Source organism: Echeneis naucrates, chromosome 8 (genome assembly GCF_900963305.1).
Source record: "Echeneis naucrates chromosome 8, fEcheNa1.1, whole genome shotgun sequence".
Lineage (NCBI taxonomy): Eukaryota > Metazoa > Chordata > Actinopteri > Carangiformes > Echeneidae > Echeneis > Echeneis naucrates.
In genome coordinates, this window is record NC_042518.1 from 17,788,557 (window position 1) to 17,813,432 (window position 24,876).

The following is a 24,876-nucleotide window of genomic DNA, read 5'->3' on the forward strand; positions in this document are numbered from 1 at the left end:
GGAACTGACAAGGAAATAGATGCCAGTTTCACATTGCTCTTAGCATTTGGATATAAGTAGGCATATAGAGAAAAGAAAACTAGGACTGACAAACACAAAAGTGCAGTCAAGTAAATAAAGGAAATACGGGATGGAGGAATATGTACAATGAGGTCCATACATTTCTATATACAAACCTGGTTGGTTGGTGCTTTCTCACCTTCAGCTATTCCCAAATTCAGCTATACGAGTGCTGACAAAGGCCAGATAGCAGGTGTACATTACATCTGTTTTAGAATCGCTCTATTGGCTCCCCATGCATTTTAGGATCAATATAAAGTTCTTTTATAAGTCTACAAATGCCTTAATGGTCTCTGGCTTTTTAATTTATCTGAACAACTCATGAGTCCTCATGGACCCTGAGGTCATCTGGTATTGACTTTTTAGTTTTTCCAAAGGTAAGAATAGAAAGCTATGGTGAAGTGTCATTTCCATTTGATGGCCTTTATCTCAGAAACAGCTGGCCACTGAGACAGAAGTTTTTAAAAGCAGACTTAAGACTCACCTTTTTAAGTTAGCTTTTAACTAATCTTTTCTCTTAATTTCTTAACTACATTTTGTCGCATTTTAACAATTTTGAGCATATACTTTTGGTTTTTATGCCATTCTCTATTTTATGCTCATTCTTAACATTTTAATCTTTAGTTCTTACATCCAGTGTTTTCCTCGGGGGAGTCTTCCACACTGGGAATTGTGTCTGGTCCACCTGCAGGAGCGGCACCATCTGTGGTTGTGGGCTGTGACACCTCTCGGTCTAGATGGCTCCATGGTAGCCACACACACTGAAGGGTGCCATGGCAACAAGATAGCCCGTGTTGTTCAGTCCTCCGGTCAGTGGTCATATTGTTGTGGCTGACTCGTGGATCTTTTGTTGATGCTGTCACACTCCGGTCCAGCAGGCGGCGGTAATGCCTGGTGTGCTCCGATATGTCCGTCACCAAAATGCTCATTTCACAGAAGTAATATTTTTCTTTTCGGAAGAAGATCCCGACAAAGCGGCCCTATTTCTTTTCAACCAGAGAAAGTCGAAAAATCCGAAAACCAACGATGTATGCCAGAACAAACACGGGAAGCACACACGGAGACTTTCAAGATAGGAACGGAGTAAATTATGTGACATCGACAGAGTCCTTTGGTCACTGCTCTCAATTGTTCTGGAAAAAGGATCCCAACGACTCCGGAGTAAGAAAGCCAGTGCATCCACCGTTAGCTAGCCAGCTGTATCACACAGCTAATGGAGAACATCCCAATAACCGAGTATTGGCTCATTTTCTCTTTTACACATGGTTTTTGGTTGACTTTGGCAACACTAGTTGACAGTAAGCCACCCGTTGTGTCAGAGCTGCTCCGTTTGTTTCCTGCACACTGGTCTGCCGTCATGCCGAGCGGCTCATGGCCTAGTTCTGAGCCACCGAGATAAATGGCTAGTGATTGTGAGCTCCTGTTTTATATCTCTCCAATACTTCATTATTGTTTCGGTGAAATTGACATTGTCAGTCTGTCCTTTATGGGTTTTGAAAACACGCCCGAGGCTTGATAAATGTGTATTCATGTACACAAACTCTAGCGAGCTAATGCTAACACCAGACAACGCTGGCTGCATCAGCTAAACCGAGCACGGTTAGCAAACACCGGAGCCCGTGTAAAAGCAGGCAGCGTCCTTCGTCTGGGCACATTTTGCTCTCTTACAGGCTCATTTCTTGTTCGACGAGCCGCGTGAGTTTAAACTGAGCAGTGTAGACAGAAGTGTATGCATGCGGCCTGTAATATTGTTAGCGAACAGCGCAAAGTAAACACGACTGGGCTGTCCCACAGGAAACTGTAGCGGAAGACGCCCCGCGGAGGACTTTGAAAGACCTCTTTGTGATGCCAGACTGTGCGGTTTATTCATGGTCGCTCTATGCCGAGATAATCTGCACAGCGCACATAGACACACACACGTTAATTTATATAGCGGACGGGTTTTTGTTTGTTTTGTTTCGGGTTGTTTTTGTTGTTGTTGTTTTTTTTTTTTGCCTTTGTACTTGAGCGACTTGACAGTGTTAGTTTCATCCGACTGGCCCTCCTGTGTGACACTGGAGTCAATCAGCCTTCAAATTCAGTGTTATATCAGTGATATCGGCTCACTGACCGAGCTGCTCCGTGTCCTGGAAAGATTTAAATCTGTGTGATCCAGCTAGACTCAGGAACACTTTGGCGCACTTTCTGAACAGCAGGGATATGTCTTGGAGGAAAACGACAAGCATCTGATTTTCAGAACGGGTTGTTTGTTGAAGACATTTTTGTAAACAACCAATTTATTTATCATTTATATTCTCAGACTTGTTGAAGCAGGGTTAGCACATATTCGTTGTTTAATAACTTGCTATTTCATGGGTGTGATGTCCACACTACCCTGACTCAGTGGATCATAGTTTCAGAGAAGTCACTTTGATAACATGCATATGCAGAATAGTTGCAAGTTGTTGACAGCCACAAAAGTTTCTGAGTAACCCTAGCATGTCTTGCCCTCACAGAATATCAGCGAAACCTGTTTGTTTTAGCCGTAGCACACTTAATGCAAAGCTCCAGTATTGCAGGAGGCTGCTTATTTGGTGTCAGCTTCTTCCCAATTACCAGTTAGTACATTGAGTTTCAGTGACCAATGAGATCATTGCTTAACTGTATTTTGCATATTAGAAAGGTGACCATGAATAATGTACACACCCAATTAAACTGATTAATAATGTATATTTCATGGAAAACAAACCTTTTTCACGGATTGATAAATTGGTTCACTTGCAGCATAAATTGTATGTTCATGCAAACAAATAACAAACTGATGTAGTGTTTTTACTACACTGTCTGATACATCAGGACTACAGTTTTTTGCAGCAGGTAGGAATATATGCTGAAAAAAGACAACAATTGAAAACAGGCTGCTTTAGGGCTTTGTCCTACAGTAACATAATGCAGCAAAATTGGCACAGACTCATGACCTGAACCACATGGAGCTGATTTGGGATGAACTGAACAGAAGGTAAAAGCAAAGAAAACCTCAAGTTTCCTTTATGGATACAACACTGTGATTGTGTTCAGCTGCTGAATGGGTCAGGAATTTTAATTAAATCTAGCTCAAAAAGATATCATGTTTCCTTGGTTGTAAAATTTCCCATTGTTTTATGTATAGTATGCATTGATTTCAGAAAAGCAGACATTGAATGGAAAAGCCTGAGGTGTGGTCATTAAGGGGTCTCTTTATGTTCTAAAATTAATCTTTCTGGACAGAATTTGCCTTCATTAGAATGACACAGGAAAGTCAGAGAGGCTTCTGCCGTTAGGACCAAATCTTTGACATGTAGATTGATGATGTGCCTTCATATGACTACCCATTCACATTGACATGCCAGAGTCGGGCAGCGAGAAGCTTGTCTTTGCACACTTGACTCGGGGTGATGCACACTGGATTTCTGTCATTTTTTTGTATCAAGCTTTGTTCTCAAATCTAATTTATAAACTGGACCAGTCAAGTTTGTTCACAATACCAGAGAAAGGAATGAAAGTGGAAGATTTTTGAGTGTGTGTTGCATTATAGAAAGCTAGGTCAGATGAAATAACACTGATGGAGCAGTACCATGTGGCTTCATACTGTGATAACAGTTATACTGGTACACTGATGGCCCAGGTAGAGAATCGTCACGCCGGAAAGTGACTGCTATCAGGGGCTAAGCTAGCCCTTAGCCAGTTTATGCTTTACCAAGACATTTTTCATGCACAGGCCAACAACATGTAGAGCATGGTGGGTCTGACCTGTTAGGTTGTTTCACTCATGTCATGCACATTACTTTTGACTTATCTGCCTCTGCTGTTGTTACGCAGTGGAAGTGACTTCTCTGCAAGCAGTTTATCGCGCCACTATATTTACTCCTCTCAGTGTCTCTGTTTAAAAAAAAAAAAAAAAAAAAAAAAAAAAAAAAGAATATTTAAAATAAAAAATATCAGATCCCAGGGTAATGACTGGTTGTTATGTATATGTTTTAGTACTTGGCTGTAACGTTTTTCTCCTCTCACAGCCAAGTTCGACCATCAGCTGGTGTGATCAACTCCCCTCATCCTCAGCAACCCTCTCTAGCTCCAGCCTCTCCTCAGCGTCACTGTCCAGCTCCAGTCTCTCCATGGAGTCCCGAGCACCAGCACCGGTGACGACAGCATCAGACGACATGGAGTCAGACGAGAGGCCGTACGTCTGTGACCTTTGCAGCTGCGCCTACAAGCATGCCAGCTCCTTGCTCAACCACAAGCTCACCCACAAAACTGGAGACTTTAGGTATGGACCATTTAAAAAAAACAGCCTGTCCTCCAGGTGTCCACTGATGTTACCCGAAGATGCTGGTTAGTGAGACTGGACAGTGTCTGCAGCTGAATGTGTTTATGATGATCTTTGTTTATTCAGATAAAAAAGGGCAAGAACAAAATCTATTATCTGTACCACTTATCTATCCAGTATCAGAGGGAGCTGGAGCCAATCCCAGCTGACACTGGACAAGGCAGGGGTTCATCCGTGACAGATGTCCAGTCAGTTACAGGGCCAATATTTAGAGACACACTGGCACCAACAGTCTAATGAGAGGTGCCAGTTAAACTCACATGCATGTCTTTGACCTCTGACGAGAGAGACACACATGAAAGAGAGAGAATGCAAACTGGACACAGAAAGGCTCAGGATGGTGTTAACTGTGCTGCCCTCATAAGTAAAATCTCTGATCACTAGTGACAATACAATTTACCCAAATTACATGACCCAAATATTCCACATCATGACTGCTAACATACCAGGCTGTGGCTGCATAAAGATATTTTTTGTAGTTATATCAGTACATGTTACACTGCAGTGTAATTGTCTCTGTTGCATTAGTTAGAATGTCACACAGTGTAGATTGCTGTGAGGGCATCAGTTAAATCTCTGTAGTGGCCCTAACAATTCTTGTTATCGAACCCAAGTCCATAGTGATAGTCTACTGTCATGTCCTACCTTCTTGTCTTCTTCTTATTAGTAAGGTAATTGCTTTCTGAACAATTCAAAATTTGGAAGGGATGATATCTTTTTGCACGATATGGACAATTTCTTGAACAGAAGCTCAGAAATCAGGGAACAACGCTGAAGCTGTAGAACAGGGGGAATACTATTTTGTTTACTGATGTGTACCAAACCTCACTATTAAAAAATTTTCTGTTTTTGTTGAGACATAAAAGTTCTATTTTCCATCTTCAGTGGAGAGCGTCCCTCCAGCTGATCCAGTCTTATATCTGATTCAAATTAACATGCCAGATGTCATGTGAAATGTCCCTCAGGGCCTCTGTACTTTTTAATGTCTAACCTCCCCACCTTTTTCATGTCCAAAACCCAGGTGTGACTTTTGCAGCAAGCCTTACACCAACTACATGTCCCTGCGCAACCACATGCGAATCCATGGTCAGAAGCGTTACATGTGCGACTTGTGTGGGAAGGCCTTTCGCCTGGCCCGTTACCTCCGTAACCACCAGAGGATCCACGATGATGGGCCGAACCGCTTCGACTGTCCTTCCTGCTGCAAGAGCTACAGGACCATGCTGGAGCTGGCACAGCACCGCTGCACTGCTGCTGCATCCAACCAGGTGTGTGTCTTTGTGTTCTTGTGTTTCTGTCCCAGTAAGAAGAATCTTTCAGTAAAACATGACAGCCTGCAGATTTTATATTTTAATGTAATTTTATATTTCATTATAGGTGTTTTGTGTCTTGATCCATGATCAAACATTCACCACGGCTTCTCTCAGAGAAGTCTTTTTCTTTGATCAGATGTTCTTTGCTTCTACTCCTTCCCTTAAAATTCTAAACAGCTTTATCCTTAATGCTGTGTCAACAGCAGTGTGAATTCAGTAGTTAGAGATGACTTGCACCTTATGGCAATGAAAAGCTTTAGCCTCAGCGTTGACATGAAAACTTCATAGATGATGAAGTTCATGAGAACAGATTACATGTACGCTCTGTATGTAATCAGGTTCTAGGGGTCTCACAATGAAAACATGGTCACCATGGTGACATGATGAAGTAGTGTAGGATAATGGCTGTTGTCTTTTCCCGGTTTGACTCACAGTATTAGTGGTTCAGGTGGCTTTTACCTAGAGTTAAATTCTCTGCAGAGCTCTCCTCCTCTCCAAAACGAAGTCCAGCTGATTTTAATCAGTAAAAACACAAAGTAAATCATTTTCACATTTAAAGTCAGTGTTTTAGTGACCCTATAAAGTGACACAAGACATCAGAGTATGTTTAGAACCATTTAAAAAAATAAATAAATAAATTCTGTGATAGATTGGCTCCAAAACAAATCATCTTACTGTTGCAGAATATAAGAAAAATTACAAAAACCCAATAAAGCAGTTTCACTCTAAAAACCAGTGAATTGCCAGCACTATACAGCAAACACAGGACATTGCAGACAAATAACATCTACCCAAATTTTTCTCTGATTCCGCTGTAGCTTCTTTTCCTGCTTAATTTACATCTAGATGACCAAATTATAAATGAATAACCACATCTTCACACCTTAGCCTATGCTAACCCAGCAACACCATTCTTTGTAGAGACGTGGCCTGTTACAAACATTAAACAAACCAATACATGAAACATCTCCTATGCACTGTGCAGCAAAAAGGTTAACTAATAACAAGAAAATACTATTTTTATACTTTCACTCCTCTCAATTGCAAATCCAAATCAAATATCTACCACCCAATTTTGAACATTCAGTTAGTACCTCAGCTGGAGAGCGTAATATTTGGCACACAATCTGTCCCTGATGCATCAAACACACCAGTATGCAGAGCTATTGAGGATGTGGGTTCTACTTGACCGATATTTTAGTCTGATGGATCATTGCATTGTATTTTTCTCCATGGTACCAGGTGCTTTTCCCACTGATAATGTTCAGTGTGTCTTGTCTCTCATTGATGGTTCTCTGACTGATCAGTCTGCAGTATTTTCTCACCTATTGCTTTAATCAGCAGTAAAAGAGGCACCAGGTGATAGCCATAAATTTAGCCTGAAGAAAAAATAAAGAGCAGTGGAGTGTACATCCTCATGTGAAGTTATACACCACAGAAGAAATTGCAGCTAAGAAAGTCAGTACTTTAACTAGCATGGTTATATTGTAGCTCTCTGCTGATCTGCTTACATACATGATAAAAAAGGCATAAATCATAATCGGATGTTTCCTGGAAAACCTGCAGCTTATCTTACTGCTACAAAATGTCCCAGTCAGACCAACTGAGTCCAGCCTAGTGTTTTTCTCCAGCACTGTGCTCAGGGACTCTGTTTCAGTGGGGGTTGGTTGGTGTTGTCTCAGCCTATAGAAAGCATGAGGACTGAGTACTAACTTCAAGAGTACAAGCTGTAGCATTTTAAACTTTAATGTTTGGGTTAATATTAGACTGTGCTCAGCTTCTACATTAGCCACACTCAACATTTTTATTGTATATTTTTTAAATGTGCCAAAACCTAAAGTTGGCAGTCCACTATTGGCCCATTAACCCATGTCTATGATGGACATGTGGTGGTAGTATGTGCTGCAAACTACCAAGACTAGGCTGCAGCTCCTGTCACAGTTTGAGGCAGCTCCTTTAATACCTATATGAATACAAAGCCAGTAATTACTATAAACACATTTAATTAAAATGTTCAATTAAAAAAGACATCTACTGAAAACATACTGTTGCGAAGGCAGTGTAATTAACAAGCATTGTTGTCATTAATTACAATAAGATGTATCACTGTTGTCCCTGCACTAATGTGGAGCATCATGCTCTTTCACCAAACCCCCCAGATTAATCTATGCAGAAATGAATCTATTTAGGGTCTGAAAGGGGAACTTGTGTTCAATTTCTCTCCAATATTTAATCATAGGGGGCAGGTTAGTGTGTGTGTGTGTGTGTGAGAATGTATGTACACATACATATATAGCATATATTAAAATAGAATTCATGTGTGAGTTGGTTCTTTCTCACATATTTGCTCTATGTCTTCAACCAAGCTCAATTTTTTGACTTATAAGAAACAACAATAATTGTGGAATAAAGTCAAAATTAACCACTTTGGCCATCAAACAATCTTGCGACCTAGTGGCAGAGAGAATGAGATATGAAAAACCTTGATCCATATTTGACAAACCAGACGCTACGTTTATCACATTCAACTTATTCTGAGCATTTTTGATTGCAAAATATGCTAGACTCACATATTGTCGATTCCCTAATGCTTCTGGACTTTCCCATTTGCTTTGATGTGTAAGTGTAAATACATGAACCTGTTGAAGATTGATCTTTTCTGAGAGCAGTTCCTCTCGCATCACACATTCACAGGTCTAGATCTTCTTTCTTGCTCTCTTTGTGTTTTTGCCTTACTACTACTGCACTGAGATTTTACTGTTCTCTCTGTCCTGCAAATCAAGATCAGAGCTTCTGTCAAAAAAAATAGATCAATTTATCAGCATAATTGACGGATGGCATAACTGCATGACTAAGCAGATGGACCGTTTTTTTTTTTTTTTTTTTACCCCCTCCCCACAATAGAATTAAACACACATACACAGACGTGTGTATATATGTCTATGTGTACGTGTTGTGCTTCTTAATTGATTTGAAGTAATTACTGCTTCTTTTGTGAAGTAAATAGCCCTCTACAGGGGAACCACTGAGGTGGGAGCGTTGATATGCATGTGTGGTGGGTTTTGCTTTGAAATGTGTGCATGTAACATAATGCAGCCCATTTCGTTTTGGCCCTCTGTTATCTCTCCAGGGTGCCCTCCCTTCTGTATTGAACTGGGCTTTTGAGTCAGGGTTAGACCAGGGCTAGGCTCAGTTTAGGCAAAGGGTCAGGGCTCAGATATGAGAATGGATGCAATTCAGTTTATTGTCCTCACAAGTATAGTAATCCAATTATGTGTGTTTGTGTGTGTGTGCACGTGTGTGTCTGTGTGTGCGTGTGGGGTTGGTTCATAAGAACCGGTTCAACTGCCCATCCTGCTTTAAGAGCTACCGAACCATGCTGGACCTGGCCCAGCACCGCTGCAGCGCCGCGGCCAAAAACCAGGTTGGTGTGAGCATGAGTGAGCGTGTGTATGTCTGTGTGTTGTGTATGAGACAGACTGAAGTTCAGTTGTGAGGAAGGACCAACCTGTGCAAGAGTGTTAGATGTGATGGTCACGATCACAATCCCATTAACTAGTTCACTGCTGCCGGCACCTGTTTTCATCTTCTGTCTGTGTGTGTTGCTGCCGTCACTCCTACAGTGGCAGCATTAGCCTGATTTTAACATCAAAGTAAATACAGATGATAACTGATGTCACAGAGTGTGTCTGACCATTACATCTAAAATCCCACAAATAAAAATCCTAATTGGAATATTGAGAATTCTATGTCCGTACAACTTGGGTCTCATTTTGGACCTCTAGTTTTAAGACTACAGCCAGGCTACTACGTTTAGTCCTGCAGGCATGCAATATTCATACCCAATTCTGGAGCCCAGTCTTGAATTGAATTTAAGTGTAGTTCAGTTATTTAATTTAGTATATACTTACAATGTGAATTTCATCAGTCCCTACTGGCCACTAGTCAGTAGGGACTGTGTGCCCCATGGTGGGTTAATCCACCCCTGACCAGTCAGGTCAACAGGTCACAGAGGGGTTCCTCACTTCAGTTTAATTAAAACTACTTATGCTGTAAGTGGAAAAAGAAGATACAAATTAAAGTACAGGCCCACATTTTTTCATATTGTAAAAGGTGTTGTGACCACAAAATATATCAACACTTCGAATTAAAATAAAAAAGTTCAAATATGGGACCTTTAATAGTTAAACAGCTTTGGTGATTTAAGAGAGCTCTTCATAGCTGAATCTGTTTTCAATGAAGTGTATTTAATGTGGTACTTCCTGTCCTTTAAATGTTATCCTATATGCTATAAAAGTACACCCTCCTTCGGTTTTAATGTGTCAAACTTGAGTTTGGAGCATAACATCCAGCTGACTGACTAAAGGCCTACATTTCATTTTTAAAAGTTGGTCTTCAGTATAAATGTGTTTAAAACCTGCTGTCTCGGCAGGACTATGATCTGGTCTGTAAAATGTTAACCTCCCAGATGTTAATGATAATCTGGCCTGTTAAGGCAGGACCACAAGACCTGAGTTTTAAGCAATGGCTGAATTTTCCTCCAGGTATGATGAGGCTTAGTTTAAGTGTAGAGGGTCAGGTTTAACACTGAGTAAAGATGCTGAACCTTTCAGGGCTAGAGGACAAGCTGAGAAGGGGAGTATCTCCTAATGTCTTTGTCACAGTGGATAGACATAGATCATGTTAATGATGGAAGGTGACACTGTTATAACCATGATCTTTAGATGTCCAAAATCGGACAATCTAGAGTGTATTTGTGTGTGTGTGTGCACAATTTGATCACTCCATCCTCTCATGTCAGAGCAGGGGAATGTGACGAGTCTGTGAGACAGAGCAGACACCTTCACCTCAGACATTTACAATGAACAATACTGAGACTTGAAGAATCAGTTTAATTGTGGAGAGAAACAGTTCATCACATCCATCTGTCACCTCTCCTCCGCTCTGTATCTTCTCTCTTTTGTCACATAATCTGTCTGTATACAGAATGAAGTGATCTTAAAACATTGCCCATGTCTTTCTCTGTTCGCCTATCCAGTCTGGCGGCCGTCGCTCAAACTTCTCCGCCACTCCTCGCCGTCAACAGCAGCAGCAGCAACAACAGCAGCAGCAGCAGCAGCAGCAGCAGAACAGTGCTAACTCCATGATGCAACCGCAGCATGGAGGACACGGCCAGCAGGATCCTCTACCCTCCCACTGTGTCTCGCCAATGTCTCAGGGAGGGCAGGGCGGCAGCCAGTCTGTGCCTGACCCTCACCAGGTAGGGAGGAAGAATGAGGTCACAGAGGCATGACAAACACCGGAGCACTCATCACTGGTTTGCAATGTTTTTGACTGCTTTGAGAAAGTATGCTGAGCCATTTGTTCCGACAGGGCCGCCCCAGCTCAGTGTCCTCCCAGAGCAGCCAGCAGAGCATGAGGAGCTCATCCTCCAACAAACACGTGTCCTCCTCCAACGCTACCCCATCCTCCTCCTACTCCCTGCTCCAGCCCCTGGTGCCTGAGGTAAAGGAGATGAGCTCGGGATACACTAGGCTGAGCGCCAACCCCATGGTAGGAGAGCGAACCGCCACACACCCACCGTCCTCTGTCTGCTGGCTAGCTGCCTTCTCCCCATCTGCCTACTAACATCAGGAGAGAGGGACTAATGTACTGCTTCATGTGTCCACTGGGCCTCTCTTCTCATAGCCCAGCTTGCCTTTGAGCTGGAGGCATGAGATTTCAGTAGTGAGATGTCTGTAGACAGGCCTGCTGGACACGTCCTCTCCTAAATACTCTGGGTTACAGTCTTTTGGTTTCATTCAAAAGCTTCTTGGAGCACCACAATGGAAATATGTTGAAAGATTGATGAAAGATTTCAATGAAAATGTAATTTAAATTGATTCTGTAGCATCAGCTAGCAACTGTCTCCTAGAAGCAATTGAGACAAACAACCCAGGTTTGTATAGTGTCAAACATTCCAGAAAACAGTGACAGTTCCATTAATACCATTTTACACTCCACTTAGCAGCTATAAGCAGATTTATCAAATGGAGCTAAACCCTCTCAAAGGCAACTGATTTCCTTTACATCATCAGAAGAGCTGACCTGTCTGTTCAGATTGATTTCATCACGAGCGCACACAGTGTCCTAACTGGTTCCTCCTCCCCACCGTCTCTTCCTCATTCCGTCCTCCAACCTACGTCCTCTCCATTCCATCCCTTCTACTTGTCCTTACTTTACTGTCTTCACTTTGTCCTTCTCACTCTGTTAACTGTCCTGGGTGAAAATGAGAAGCTTCTGCCTGAGAGTGGGTCTCATTAATCGTTGTTATTGATGATTATTCATATCATCATTTTTATTATAGTTGTGGCTTCCACCTGCTCTGCACTGCAGTTCAGCAGCATTCTTAGCTAGTCAAAAGGACTGATATCAATAGAGGATTAGCCACTAATGTTCACCAAGCTGCTTAATGAAAACACGAATCATAGTCGGATGTGACAAAAAGCCGTTGATCAGCCTGACTCTCAGGAGAGTTACACAGCTGCCATCACATCACAAAGCATGAGAGAGTACTATTAGGGTCAAACATCTCCCAGTGCTCACAAAAGAAAACCACGAGACTAAAACCAAATAGTTGATTCCCTCTCTTGGACTCTCATTGTTGGTTGGCTCTGGCGGTAGGAAGCTCTCTAACACTGTTAACTGCTGATAACTTTAATGTTTTCATACTAACCATTTGTTCAGCTTGTATACATCATCACCATATGCATTTTTGTGCTGTTTGTTTTGTTCATCATAACATTTTACTATTTCTCATTCACCCATCCATGTCAAGTTTGAATATGAGCCTCCACTGCTTGGATGGTACTGTAATCAATGGCTTTTGTAGTGACTCACTGGATGTAGACTGAGGGTATCTCTTCAGTTTTCAAAATCCTCATTGCTACATCAAACAATAACAGCCACAGCTCAGAAGTTGAGAAAAAAAAATAAAGCCATATTTAATGTTCATAAAGTGTTATAAAAGCTTTAGAAATCCACCAGAAAGAGTAGATGTCAATGTTTGGGTTTTATCAGTCCATATCTGATTACCCAAAAGTATATCAACCATCAACAGATTATCCTTCCCCCCCCCCCTTCTCAGTGTACAGTTGATCAGTAGTAAATATGTTTAGTGACCTGTATTGCTACCTGCTTAGAACTTCTAGGGCCAGTGTTTCGTTTGAGTGAACACATTTAAGACGTTACGATTACCAACTGGCAGCAGTCTTCTATTTTATGAACTCATCTTTGCCTCATCCATTTGCATCACTTGGTGTTTTTTGATTTAAAAAGTTTACTATATTGACAGTGCTTCTATTGTCTTTGTCTTTTCCTCTCTGCCTTATCCCCCCAATCTCCTCTCAGCCGAAGCACCAGGACACTTTCTCTCTGGCCCCCCAACGGCCCCTCACCACCATCAACCCCATTGGCCACTCTCTTCATCCAAACGGAGCGCCCACACTTAAGCCTTCCCCCGTGCCACGCACCATCCAGGCAATGCCCTGGGAACAGCGTTCCCTCTATAATCAATGAGGACCCCCACACTGCCCTCCCCAGGAATCACCCCGCCTTCACGTTGCATCCACCACCCCTACACATCCACCTCCTCCTCCTCTCTAGCCCTTTTTGGATCCAGTATCAAGGAAGGAGGACTTGGGAGGTCCCTCCAACACTTCAACCCCCTTTTGGAACATTGTGTTTGGGATCAGGGAAGGGCACTATTGAGAACTAGTTGAGATTGAGTACTGAGTAGTTAGGTTAAAATGTGTTGCCTTGACCCTCATGTATGATCTATGCCATGTACTTGATATAAGTTAAAATGTCCCCTCACCAAGAATTTATCTCCCCCTCCTTCTCTCCCACTCTAGTTATGAAATATCTATCTTTCCCATTATGAATAGTGTCTTTCCTCACCCACTCCCCGTTTATCCATATGTTGAATAAAACAAAGGCTATTTTTTATCAAGAGTGTGTTCCAAACCCTGAAATTGTCAAAGTTGTCATATCAGTTTGATATGTTTTTGAACATAAAACCCAACTTTTATTTTGATAAAAGAGGTTTCTGGAAAGTAAAGGGAAATGGGGAAACATGAACTTTTATTTTATTTTTATTTTATTTGATTTTTTTTTTTAAACATACCCTTTTAAAATGCTCCAGAACATTGTGTATATTGTGCGTTAGGAGGTGTCAAGACTATTTCAGAAAGTTGTTTCCGTTCTATTTGACATAACAGCACTCACACACACATCTCATCTCTGAGCAGCAAGGACTGACAACTGTTCAACAAAACAACTGCTCAGAAAAAAACATTTTTGACAGTGTATGTGCCAGTTTGGCCTCTGTGTGTTTGTGACTCAAGACTGAAGCCCCACTGTTGATCAGGATCTCGTCACTAACCAGCCACGGACATGAGGACAGCTTGGTGCGCTTTCCTTCAATTATTACACATCTCAAAGCTCACTCACCCTGGCAGCATGATGCCACTGTAGTTCAATAATCTGCTGCCTTGGAATTAGATCTGGAGGATAACATTACAGAGCTATGTCCCAGTTCAAGGGTTCTGTCCCTTGCGGGACAGGGCTGCTGTAGATCGCCAAGCCCAAACCAAAATCAAAATGAGATGGTCTGGTCTAGGAAGGATTTTCACCAGTTATGCCAGCCCTTGCCATAATGTTTTAATGCTTGAACTGAGCAGAAACCCAGTACTTACATTTAAACGTGTAATCCTCAGGATCTCTGTTGGTGGTGTTTGCTTTCATTACTGGAGCACAATGCATCTTGGGTTGGTTTGGACTATGAAGGATTCACCTGTTGGAGTCGTCGTTCCCCAGGAAAGCTCATGAAACATAGTCCCACCCTTGTGCTCCCATTGTTCCTCTGTTTGCCCCTGAATTGGTACACAGCTCAAGTGTCCACCCCCCCTTTAGTTCTAAGCTGACCACTAATAAGTTTGTTCCTTTTCCTTAAAAGCACTTTCATTTAAGTGCTGTATTACTATTACTGTCTCTGCCACAAACACTCTCAATCCAGAGCTGTGTTGGCTGTAAAGATGTAACATTGCCTTACATCAACCCCTCCTCCCCCAAGTGACACAACTTGCCCACATCACATCAGTTACTTAACAGCAGAACTGGGCCCTGATTTGAGAATATGACATTGCTGCATCTGGAAGCTGCAGTGGCCAAAACAAAGTCTGCAATGCTGCCCCACCCCTCAGTCCAGTTCCAATCCTCCAGTGTTTCTTTTATTGTAGAAAAAAACTTCACGCCTCCATCTCACTGCACCCAGGATGGATTTAGTTAACCTACCTGCAGGGTGTTTCAATCAGCAGCCAGTCACAGTTGGCCGGATAAACCCAAATAAAAGATGTTTTGTAAAGAGTCCATTTGACAAATAACAGTTTAATCACAGATCCAGTAGGTAGTTAATGTTAGGTTATCTTGCTAACATGGTGCTCATTGAAATACCCACAATTCTACTGACATTGTATTTTCTCTTTTAAAGGTTGTCTATTTTTATTCATGACATTTTTTCATTGTTGCTTTCTCTCCTTGTAAAGTGTCTTTGAGTATTTAGAAAAGTGCTATACAAATAAAATGTTTTATCATTATCACTACCAGTGCTGCAGTTTCTCAGCTCGTAGCACAAAGAGGGCTGACACCACTTATTAGTTGGTCGAAGAAAGGTTAGAAAATCCAAGTTTACCGCGGTCATTTAGAATTATATGAAAAATAAATAGGAGGTTGGAGCCACTTGGGGATTTTCTGTATTTTTAAATGAAAATCCAAAATTTTGTTGTGATTACAGAGACTTCCAATAATAATTAAAACTAATTTTGACAGGAAGTTTGAACATCCGCATTTATAAACCTTGCCAACTTATGGAAGGTCAGCAGCTCCAGAGCACCCAGGTCACCCTGATGTGGCAGGTGAGTTTTCACACGTGGGCACTGGTTACACCAGGGACGTAATTAAGGGGGGGAAACGGGGGGGACATGTCACCTGCACTTTTTCAAAAGGCAGTTTTGGTCCCCTGCAGTTTTTGCCTTCCAAAAACAATGTTACGCTGTTAAATGGAGATGGGTCACATACTAGGACCAAGTGGAAAACGGCTGCTAGAACTAAAGCCTGTTTCCCTTTAGAACCCTAGCCATCATGATGCTCCTGCCATATGTGAAAGTTAGTATGTCTGAGCACAGAAACTTCAGCAGATAATTCGATGTGCAATAACAATACAGGAATGAAGTGTCCTCTTTCATACCTCATATAAAGATAAACATTTCTGAAAGGCTAGTGGAGGTAAAAAGCAAAAGATTTTAATTCTATTGGTCTATTGGTCACTGCCACAACACCACCGCAGCCTGGTGCCCAGTGCCTCACATGATAGTCAGCTGGAATTACCAACATTTTGAAGCAGTCAGCGCTGGGATCCCAATGGCCTGGGGTGGTATGTTAGTTATAAATAACCTACGTGCAGAAATTTGTAACATTATAAAAAACAAAATTATCAGCTATGCATTATGGGTTCACAATGAGTCCTGTGTGAAACTATGAGATCTTCCATTCTGCTGTGTGCATGTTCCTGAGAGTGAAGAGCAGGTGGCGATGTCCCAGCACATGGGTGTCAGTGAGTGTACAATGATCACATGAAGTCTGTGGAATGGGGGGTAAATAAAGGCCCAACACCGCTCTTGCTCCTGGCGCTCTATCTAGATGAGTGTTGCCAGAGATATTCAGTCTCATTTGCTCCTGATGACAGACTCTGAACTCCAAAGTCTTAATATAAATGTATAAATAAGTATTCAGTTTGTGGCAGTATGGCTAAAAACCAAACTGCTAGAACTCCAAGACACGTAATTCTGTTTGAATGTTCCGTTTGAAACCTGAGAGAAACGTCTTCTCATTTTTACAGCTGAGGACAAATGTTTTGTTTCCTGTGTCCCCCTGAGGTCAACAGGTGTCCTCCGTGTCTCCAGCTCACCCAGACACTCCGTTAGACCGTGCGCGTGTAGCGTGAACGCGCACTAGCATCCAACAGTTACCGGAATGAATGGCCTGATTCGCGCGCTTTTATCGGCTCATTTGGAGCCTTTGGAATTGCGCCCCGCGCGACTCTCCCGCGCGGATCACAGTGAATTAAAATCCATTTATCGGAGGTCGTGCCGTTTGTTCGGTACCGACGTCGGTTACGGAAGGAAAATCATTTGACTTTTCGATGTGCAGGCTGGTGTGGGAGAGTGAGGGCCTCGGCTGATCCAGTGCCGGCTTCAGCGCGGCCCAGGGCTGATTGCAAAGCACTGACGGACAGTAAAGATGGACCGATGATGGACGCGAATTATCTTACGCTGGACAGGTTCGTTAACTCCAGCTGCGAAAACCGGAAATGTTATTCTGACCAAACTAACCAGAGTTCGCGTGTTTCTTCCCAACAAAGCACACCAATTAAATTTGACACAGTCCTATCAACGCAAATATTTATTTTTTCAAATAATTTATTTTGATGTTCGAAAAATAATAACGAGAGAAACAGAAGCCGAAGAAACGTAATTATTATTTTTTTATTTGCTCTAACAAGGAAAAAAAATGGCTGAATACATATTACCCACCCACTACCCAAAAATGAGCTTAAAAAGTTTGTATTTATTTAACAGAATAATTGTGGTCGTGTTCCCCTTGTACAGTGGCGCTTCAACGGGGCCTCCAGGCTGAGGCCCCCGCTTCCCCTCCGGCAGGGCCGGCTGCAGTGCTGCGGGTCGGCCGCTGGGCGGTGCTAGTGGCGCGGACTCCAGCTGGACCAACGCTCGGTTTAATGAACTGGCTGCTTCTCAATCAACAGCTCCTCACGCCCTTTTCAATCCACATAACGCGAAAGGCAGCTTCAAAGGTGAAGCGCAGACAACCGGCTGTTTAGTTAAAAAAAAATGGCATGAAGTAACGATGGAAACTATTTAAGGTAAAATATCCACTTGGTTTGTCAAAAATAGAATAGTTGTGAGATAGATTGGAAGCCGAGCTCTCACGATTTGTTGTGCTTTTTAGTGACCGACAATAAGGCTCGTGTTCCTCACATTTTTTTATTGAACTAAATACAACAGGTCATCCAACTTGTGTCTAAAACAATTTCTAGAAAGCCCCAGAAGGATTAAAGAAACAGATTTCCTGTTTGAAAACGAATAAATATTTTTTTTTCCTTTATGTTTGAAACAGCTTCAGTGCAGACCAGCTGCTGTCATGTTGGAGCCGGACTTTGTGTCGGGGTTTGTCCAGATCAGCTCCTGGGACAGGAAACCTGCTCCCCGCCCCGCTCTCCATTTTGTGAGCTGTGAAGAAACCGCTCCAGGTCCTGTCGGTGTCAGCCACATGAGGGACCGAGGACCTACGCTTCCGTGATGATGACACTAATGCTAGGTGAGTGTAGTTCACCAAATGGTTAAACTCCCAGAAATTATGTTTTTTTTTTTTTTTTTGATCGGCTCGTCCAATCCAAAGCGCGAAACATGCGGGCTGAATCCACGACTGCAGCTCCTCGCTGTGTGGAATCCAATAGTAGAAGCAACACTACTGAGAGCACATCTCCTCCTCTGATGTTGCTTTAATTTAATATTTTGCTAAAGGTATAAGAAGGTAAGGATAGTTTATTCGCTGCAAAAAAAAAAAGAAAGAAAGAAAAAAAATGTTTAAAAAATCGGAAATTATTTTTCTTTTCCTTTCGCTTATTATTGACCTTTCACTGAGCTCATGTCAGTTTCTCATGACAAAAAACAAAGACAAACAAAAAAAAATAAAACCAAACAAAACCGTCTGTTACCCATGAACCCATTATAATATACCTGCATTATAGGTTTTATTATACGTTATTAATGAAACTTCATAAAGCTGCCATTCATATTTTGTTTTGTTATTTTCAAAGTCAGATATTTCTGTTGTCTCCTGGATGAAAACGTCCCCTCTGGACAAGTTTTAAATTAAATTTAATCATGAATGAATGTAGAATTTTTCATTTAATTGTGATCTTGCTCACATATGTACTAATGGTGTCAAAAATCAGTTGGATTGATAGTCTTATTTATTTCCAATTTGCAACCACACTTCTTCTACTTCATCCAGAATATTTCACAGTTTCAGTTCCCAGAGTGCTTGTCTGAAAATCACCTTAAATTCCAAATGAAGCTTTCTCGTTAAAAATCTTTTCAGTAGCTCAGCAGTTATGCACGCAATGTGAATGCCTTTTTGTGACTTCTTTATCTGTCAGGCAAGGCTGCTGAGGGAACATCCTGTTTCTGTGATGGTAGCACAGGAAGTGAAACCTGTTCCATTTGTTGATGAAATAAAGTGTTTCCACAATTAAAACCTACATTTCAGCTTCAGCATTTGAAAGCCAATTCAATCATGCAGTGTCCATTTTGTGTTTGTAAGATTTCAACAGCTCCAAATATCACTACAATTCAGCCTAACTCTCAGTGACTGTGGAAACACATGTATGAATTGTAACCCCATTAAAGCCCACAAATAAAGTGTTTCATTTCTTTTCAGAGTTTACAGTATTGATTTAAAAGAGCAGAGGAAATAGCATAAAACAAAAATGAACATGCTTAGTGTGACTGAAGGAGAACAACTGAGTCAATGCAAAGTTTTGAAAAAACTAAATATGAAGTTTTCACTTTACACTCATCCCAATTTAAATCAGTGCAACTCCAGTTGAGAGGTACACAGTGAAACTGAAGTAATGAAACGCAAAAGCCCTCTTTCCTAAATGTGTTTTTTTTTTTCCCAACAATTTTGAGCATGAAAGTTTTCAAAGGAGCACTCTGACAACTATCCCAACTCCAGGTTCACTAACTGGCTTTCTATGGAGCTATTCAAATAGCAGAAAGGTCAGGAACAAGTGAGTGATTGGATCCAGACACAGGGTTGTTTTATCAAACTTTTTAGTTCATATTATGGATTTAAGTTAAAGTAGCAAACCTTTGGATTTGATGACTTTTATTCTGTAGTCTGTACAAACACCCAGTAAGGCTCAGCCCACAGTTTTTGTACAGTCCAAAACTGTTCTGATCCTCAGTTCAATGACAATCTTTTTGCATTCATCTTCAAATTTCTCTGGGTTTATTTTAAATCTCAGTTTACATACGAAATTATTATGAGACATTGCAGAAAGTCTGGTAGCCAATCATACACAGAGAGCTTAGTCATGTGAATGTGATTTGGCTCTTGAATATTAGGATTTTTTGAAAGTAATTTAACTTGTTTTCTTCTTTTTAGCATATCTTAAACATATCTGCAAGGGATCTCTGAAAAATATTTAACACCTATTTTAGTGAATGCAGTAAAGGTTGGTTTATTCCATGCCGTGCAAACATCAGAACTGATTTACAGCCGAGTCATCTTTGAGATAGGACTACACTTCCTATTTTAATTTACAAACAAATAATGTGTGAAAATGTTTTTTAAACCAACTCCAGGATCCTGAAGACCAGGTGAGTTTAGGCAAGGTAAGATAAGTTTATATGTATAGCATCATTCATACAAAAGCAATTCTAAGTGCTTTACAAAGGCACAAAAGGACAAATATAATCTGTAAAATAGTGTTTTTAAAAGCAATAAAAAGCAGATAAACTAATGTGAATCAATTAAATAGCTTCAGTTATTAAATACAAAAAGAATTATCACATAACAGGTGGTTGACAGTCTGGTAGAGTGAGTACCAGCAGAAACATGTATGTATATCAACTGCAAAACATATCACAACATTTTCTGCTCTTTTCTGTCAATGTGGAGGGCGAAAACGATATTCAGCTCATACTGATGCTGACTGAATCTGATGGATTTAATGAAGAGTTTTATTTCAAGTGTAAGAAGGAGACTTGAGGATCTGTTTTCTTTAATACAATGGAAAGTGGGTGAAACGCACATGTTTAGTATAAAATTTAAGTGTGAAGCAATGAGCCGCAGTTTCTATTTGAAAAAATGTAAATCATCTTAGCTGTTAGTGAAGTGACCTGAGAGATTGTTGTGATTTCATATGTTTAAGTGGGTATTTATGGTGATACGTTTCTATCAAAACATTTTTTTGGTGGTGCAGATGGAAAAAGTGACTTAATGCTTTTTCAAAATTCTTTTTATATTCTTGGGGATTTTTTTTATGCCTTTACTCTAGCTAGAACTTGGCAGAGGCTGACAAGAAACGGAGAAAGCAGGAGGAATGACATGGAGCAAAGGTCCCCAGCCAGACCTGAACCTGGCACACCCTTCAACTTATCAATTACCAAATTTGAAGTTTTCCAGATTAGTTGAATTATTGCAGGTTTAAAATGTAAAGGTAGAGGATGACAGGCTCATCTCTAGACCACAAAGTTCGGTCAGTTCATCCTATGTAGGTGTATGTTTCATTTTCATATTCATATAAAACATGGGAGGCTGATGAAATATGTTTTACACTGGAGTTTTTGTTTCATGTTCTTATTTTTTCTCATCTTACAGATGCTGATTTACACATTTGTAAATAGCAAAGATTAGGTTAGTGAGTATGATGGAACAAGTTTAACAAGAAACAAACAAAAACCAGTTTTTATGGGATGTGCTTGAAAGTGAGCTTGTAGATTCAAATGATTTATTTCTCCATTTTTAATCATCAATGGGCAGCACGGCAGCATAGTGGTTAGAAACAAGAAGGTCCCAGCCTGGGGCCTTTCAGTGTGCAGTTTGCATGTTCTCCCTGTGTCTGTGTGGGTTTCCTCCCACCATCCAAAGACATCATGTTTGAGTTAACTGGTGACTCTAAATTGTGCGTAGGTCTGAGTGTGAGTGTGAGTGGTTGTTGGTCTCTGTCTGTCTCTGTGTGTTGGCCCTGTGATGGACTGGTGACCTGTACAGGGTGAACCAGTGTGAGCTGTAATTGGCTCCAGCACCCCCCGTGACCCAGAAATGGATAATCGGTACAAGATGAATGAATGAATGAATGAGCAGCTGATGAAACTGTCTCACCTCCAAATCCCTTTACCTCTGTTGCAATTCTGGAGTTTTTAATCATATCACATGATCGGACACCAAGTCAACATTAATTTGTTCTCCAAGATCTCTTTGATCACATCTCACTTTCTCCACATGGAAACTGCATCATGTGATCAAGAGTTCCAGAACAGCCATTTGATAGAGTCAGACATCTGATGATTTTGCTGAGTTCTTTTTCTGCTAAAGAAACCTGTAACTGTATTGTAAAAACATACAGGACATTTATTACTGGCTCAAGTGCACATGTGTACCATACCTCCCTTGGTCCTATTGAGCTTCCAGAAATCTGTCACGAGTTTGTTATGGTTTCTCTGATAAGCATCATTGTCATCAGCGCACACTCAAAAACAATTACTGTACTTTGTATACAACAGTTTCCACATTTACATCTCATAGTAATGGTTGATCAACAGGTCAAACAACTTCATGTTCCAGACTGTAAACATTAAAAGCGGCCAATAAGAAGGAAGCCAGAGAGGAGGCCTGAAGGCATATTATACAGGAATATCAAGGGGAAGAAATAATAGGGAGAGAAGGTTAAATGGACAGGAACAACACAGAGGCAGACACAATATGCACACAGTGGTGGTGGATCTCATTAGTCCAGCAGCAGACATTCTGCTTGTGCTTAAGTTGCAGTAAATATACCTGGAAAATCATATGAATGCATGTAATAAACACAAGTGAATTACTGACAGGGAGAAAGTTCACATGTGACTGATATGCAGGTCACTGTATGTGAGTTTGACAAGAGGATCTGAGGAGAGGAGGGAGCAGGAAAAAAGTGTGTTCAATCTGGACATAGAAACCCAGCCTTCAGTTGGAGTCACATATTGTTGTCCATGACTAAAGGGGTTTACATACAGACGTTTGAAATACAGTGTATTTACACAAAGTTGCCAGTGGCAAAGTGAATCTTTGCTGAGCCTTGAATCTCCAAACAAATTCTGTACAATAAACTCTCAGTTCTGGACCGTCGGTACACAGATCTCATTACTTCGTTTTGAACGAAGGCCGAAGTCATTTCCAGTCTGAGCATCCTGGTCAGTAGCTGTTTTAATGAGGACTGTTTTTCTATTTTCATCTTGTTTTGTTTCTGCAGATGTTACCTGCTGTTGGAAGACAGCGCTGATCCCAGAGCTCCACAGAAGAGACTGGGGGAAAAATGTCAGTGTCTTTTTTTGTTGTTATATCTGTGTTTACAAGAGAGAAATCCCAGAACCAATTGACTTGTGGCTATGATGTCAGACACTTCACCTTTCATTTTTAATTGTTCTTATGAGGGATGTTATAATGAATGGTAAGGCTGTAATTTTCTTATTTCAACAAACCTCATTAAAAAAAAAAAAAAAAAAAAAAAAAAAAATACAACGTGCTGGTCCATCTCAAAACAGACCAGTTTTTCTATGGTCTGGGGTGCTCAGCCTCACATCCACTTATTTCTATTGATGGCTAAGCTTGGAAAAAACAAGCCAAGACCCACAAACACAGTTTCAGATTCTTAAAGATTTCAATATTCTTTTAGAGTGTAATATTAATATGTAATAATATATAAATCTCCCTAAACTGCAGATCTTTTGTATTATTTTAAACAAAACAATGGGAGCTAATATTGCAGTTGTATGGAACTATTTTCAGCAATATTTGGGGCAGCAGAACGGTGTGTTTGGGACTAAAAAATAAACAATCTGTGTGTTGATTATGACCAAAAGAAACATGTTGATTAGTGCAACAGAGCAATGTGTGATGATGCATTTTAATAGTTATTTGACAATACAGCTCTATAGCACAGATCAATTAGAGATATGAACACACACACACACACACACACACAGAGTGGTATATGTAAATGAAATCCATTCGTTGACAGTTTTAGCCTGTTCATGGGAACATTAGTATAATGCTTCACTAAAGCTTGACGAGATGTAGATGAAGGTAAAGGGCAGCTTCACCAGATGCCTGACAGAGAACTCTTCCTTAGGTTTTTTTCTAATAAAATGTAATTCCTCTAATCTTTCAATAATAAGATGAACATAAACAGAATGCTTTGGACGTCTGTCAAGCTTACACTACATTGCCCTGAAGGCTCAGCTCTATTGGAATTGAACATATGATTTGATTAAGTATAGTATAATGAAAGTGTGAGTTTCCAACATTTCATTTTGTTGAGACAGGTCTGTTTTAATTGATTTCAGTGTCAAATAAAGTTTGATTAAAATTTACTCAACAGTGTCATCCACTGTTAAAATTTTGTCCGCCCAAATTCAACCCAAGTTCAATCAGAATTACCTATAACTCACAGCTTCCTTTCTACATAAAAGCGATATGTAAAGTTTTAGGAGACAGTAGCAAGCTTTTCAAGAAATGTCCAAAAGGGTCATCTTTGTGTTGAAGTAACAAAAGCTGGTTACTTTACAGATTCAGAATTATTCATGTCTATGTTTATTAGGATTATGAAATTATGATATGTTTATTTCATTTTTGGCTGGCTAAAAAAAGTGACCTCATAGTACATAAATTACATGTAAACATAAAATTACATTTTTGTTTTGGAAACATTAGCAACAGCTGTAATTATAATTCAAATATACAATACACATCATTTTTTAATGGGCAATCATACATTACCAGTACCTTTAAATATGGTACTTAATCTATATTTCAATGTGGACACTTGCAGTTTTGCAAAAAGTACTGGTCATAGAAAAGCCCTGTTCCCTTTCCAGATGGCAGAAACATGACTTTGTGAGATGTAGCGATCTGCCATTAAGAGTGAAGAGGGCATAGATAAAAACACAACACAGCAAAAGAGAGGCTCAATATCACCCTGTTTACATCACCTCAGGCAGTTTGTCCCCTCCTTCTGTACTCCCGCCCAATTCACCCTCTTCCTCCACAGCCTTTGACCTCTGCCTGTCCACCCCTCCCCCGACACACACACCCACACACAAGGGAAGACTGTTGACAGAGTCTTGTGATGCAAAGTAGAATTTTTTTTTTCCTGATTTTACATCCCCCAAGGTGATTAAAGCAGGAGTGTAAGACATTTATTCAAGTACTCAACTAAAGCAGGATTCTGAGGTAGTCGTGTTTTAACAGATGTTTTTCTATTTTATGCTACTT

The 24,876-nt window shown here is 40.7% G+C and overlaps 1 protein-coding gene and 1 long non-coding RNA gene across 2 annotated transcripts; both read left to right on the plus strand.

The window, feature by feature from the left end:
• Positions 1 to 1,011: 1,011 nt before the first annotated feature.
• Positions 1,012 to 15,359, plus strand: LOC115048155 (zinc finger protein 271-like). The gene is made up of 6 exons (XM_029509472.1): positions 1,012 to 1,221; positions 4,092 to 4,345; positions 5,427 to 5,673; positions 10,757 to 10,978; positions 11,092 to 11,271; positions 13,108 to 15,359. The coding sequence occupies exons 1-6, from the start codon at positions 1,087 to 1,089 to the stop codon at positions 13,273 to 13,275; spliced, it is 1,206 nt and encodes a 401-aa protein (XP_029365332.1). The 5' UTR covers positions 1,012 to 1,086; the 3' UTR covers positions 13,276 to 15,359.
• A 2,218-nt stretch (positions 15,360 to 17,577) lies between these two features.
• Positions 17,578 to 23,119, plus strand: LOC115048142 (uncharacterized). The gene is made up of 3 exons (XR_003841044.1): positions 17,578 to 17,695; positions 17,950 to 18,150; positions 22,856 to 23,119. It is a non-coding gene; the product is annotated as an uncharacterized LOC115048142 (long non-coding RNA).
• Positions 23,120 to 24,876: the final 1,757 nt, after the last annotated feature.

Coding starts and splice junctions, on each gene's coding strand:
- LOC115048155 (XM_029509472.1), top strand. CDS start 1,087: ATGTATGCCAGAACAAACACGGGAAGCACACACGGAGACTTTCAAGAT. Junction 4,346..5,426: donor CACAAAACTGGAGACTTTAG/GTATGGACCATT, acceptor TCCAAAACCCAG/GTGTGACTTTTGCAGCAAGC. Junction 5,674..10,756: donor CTGCTGCTGCATCCAACCAG/GTGTGTGTCTTT, acceptor TCGCCTATCCAG/TCTGGCGGCCGTCGCTCAAA.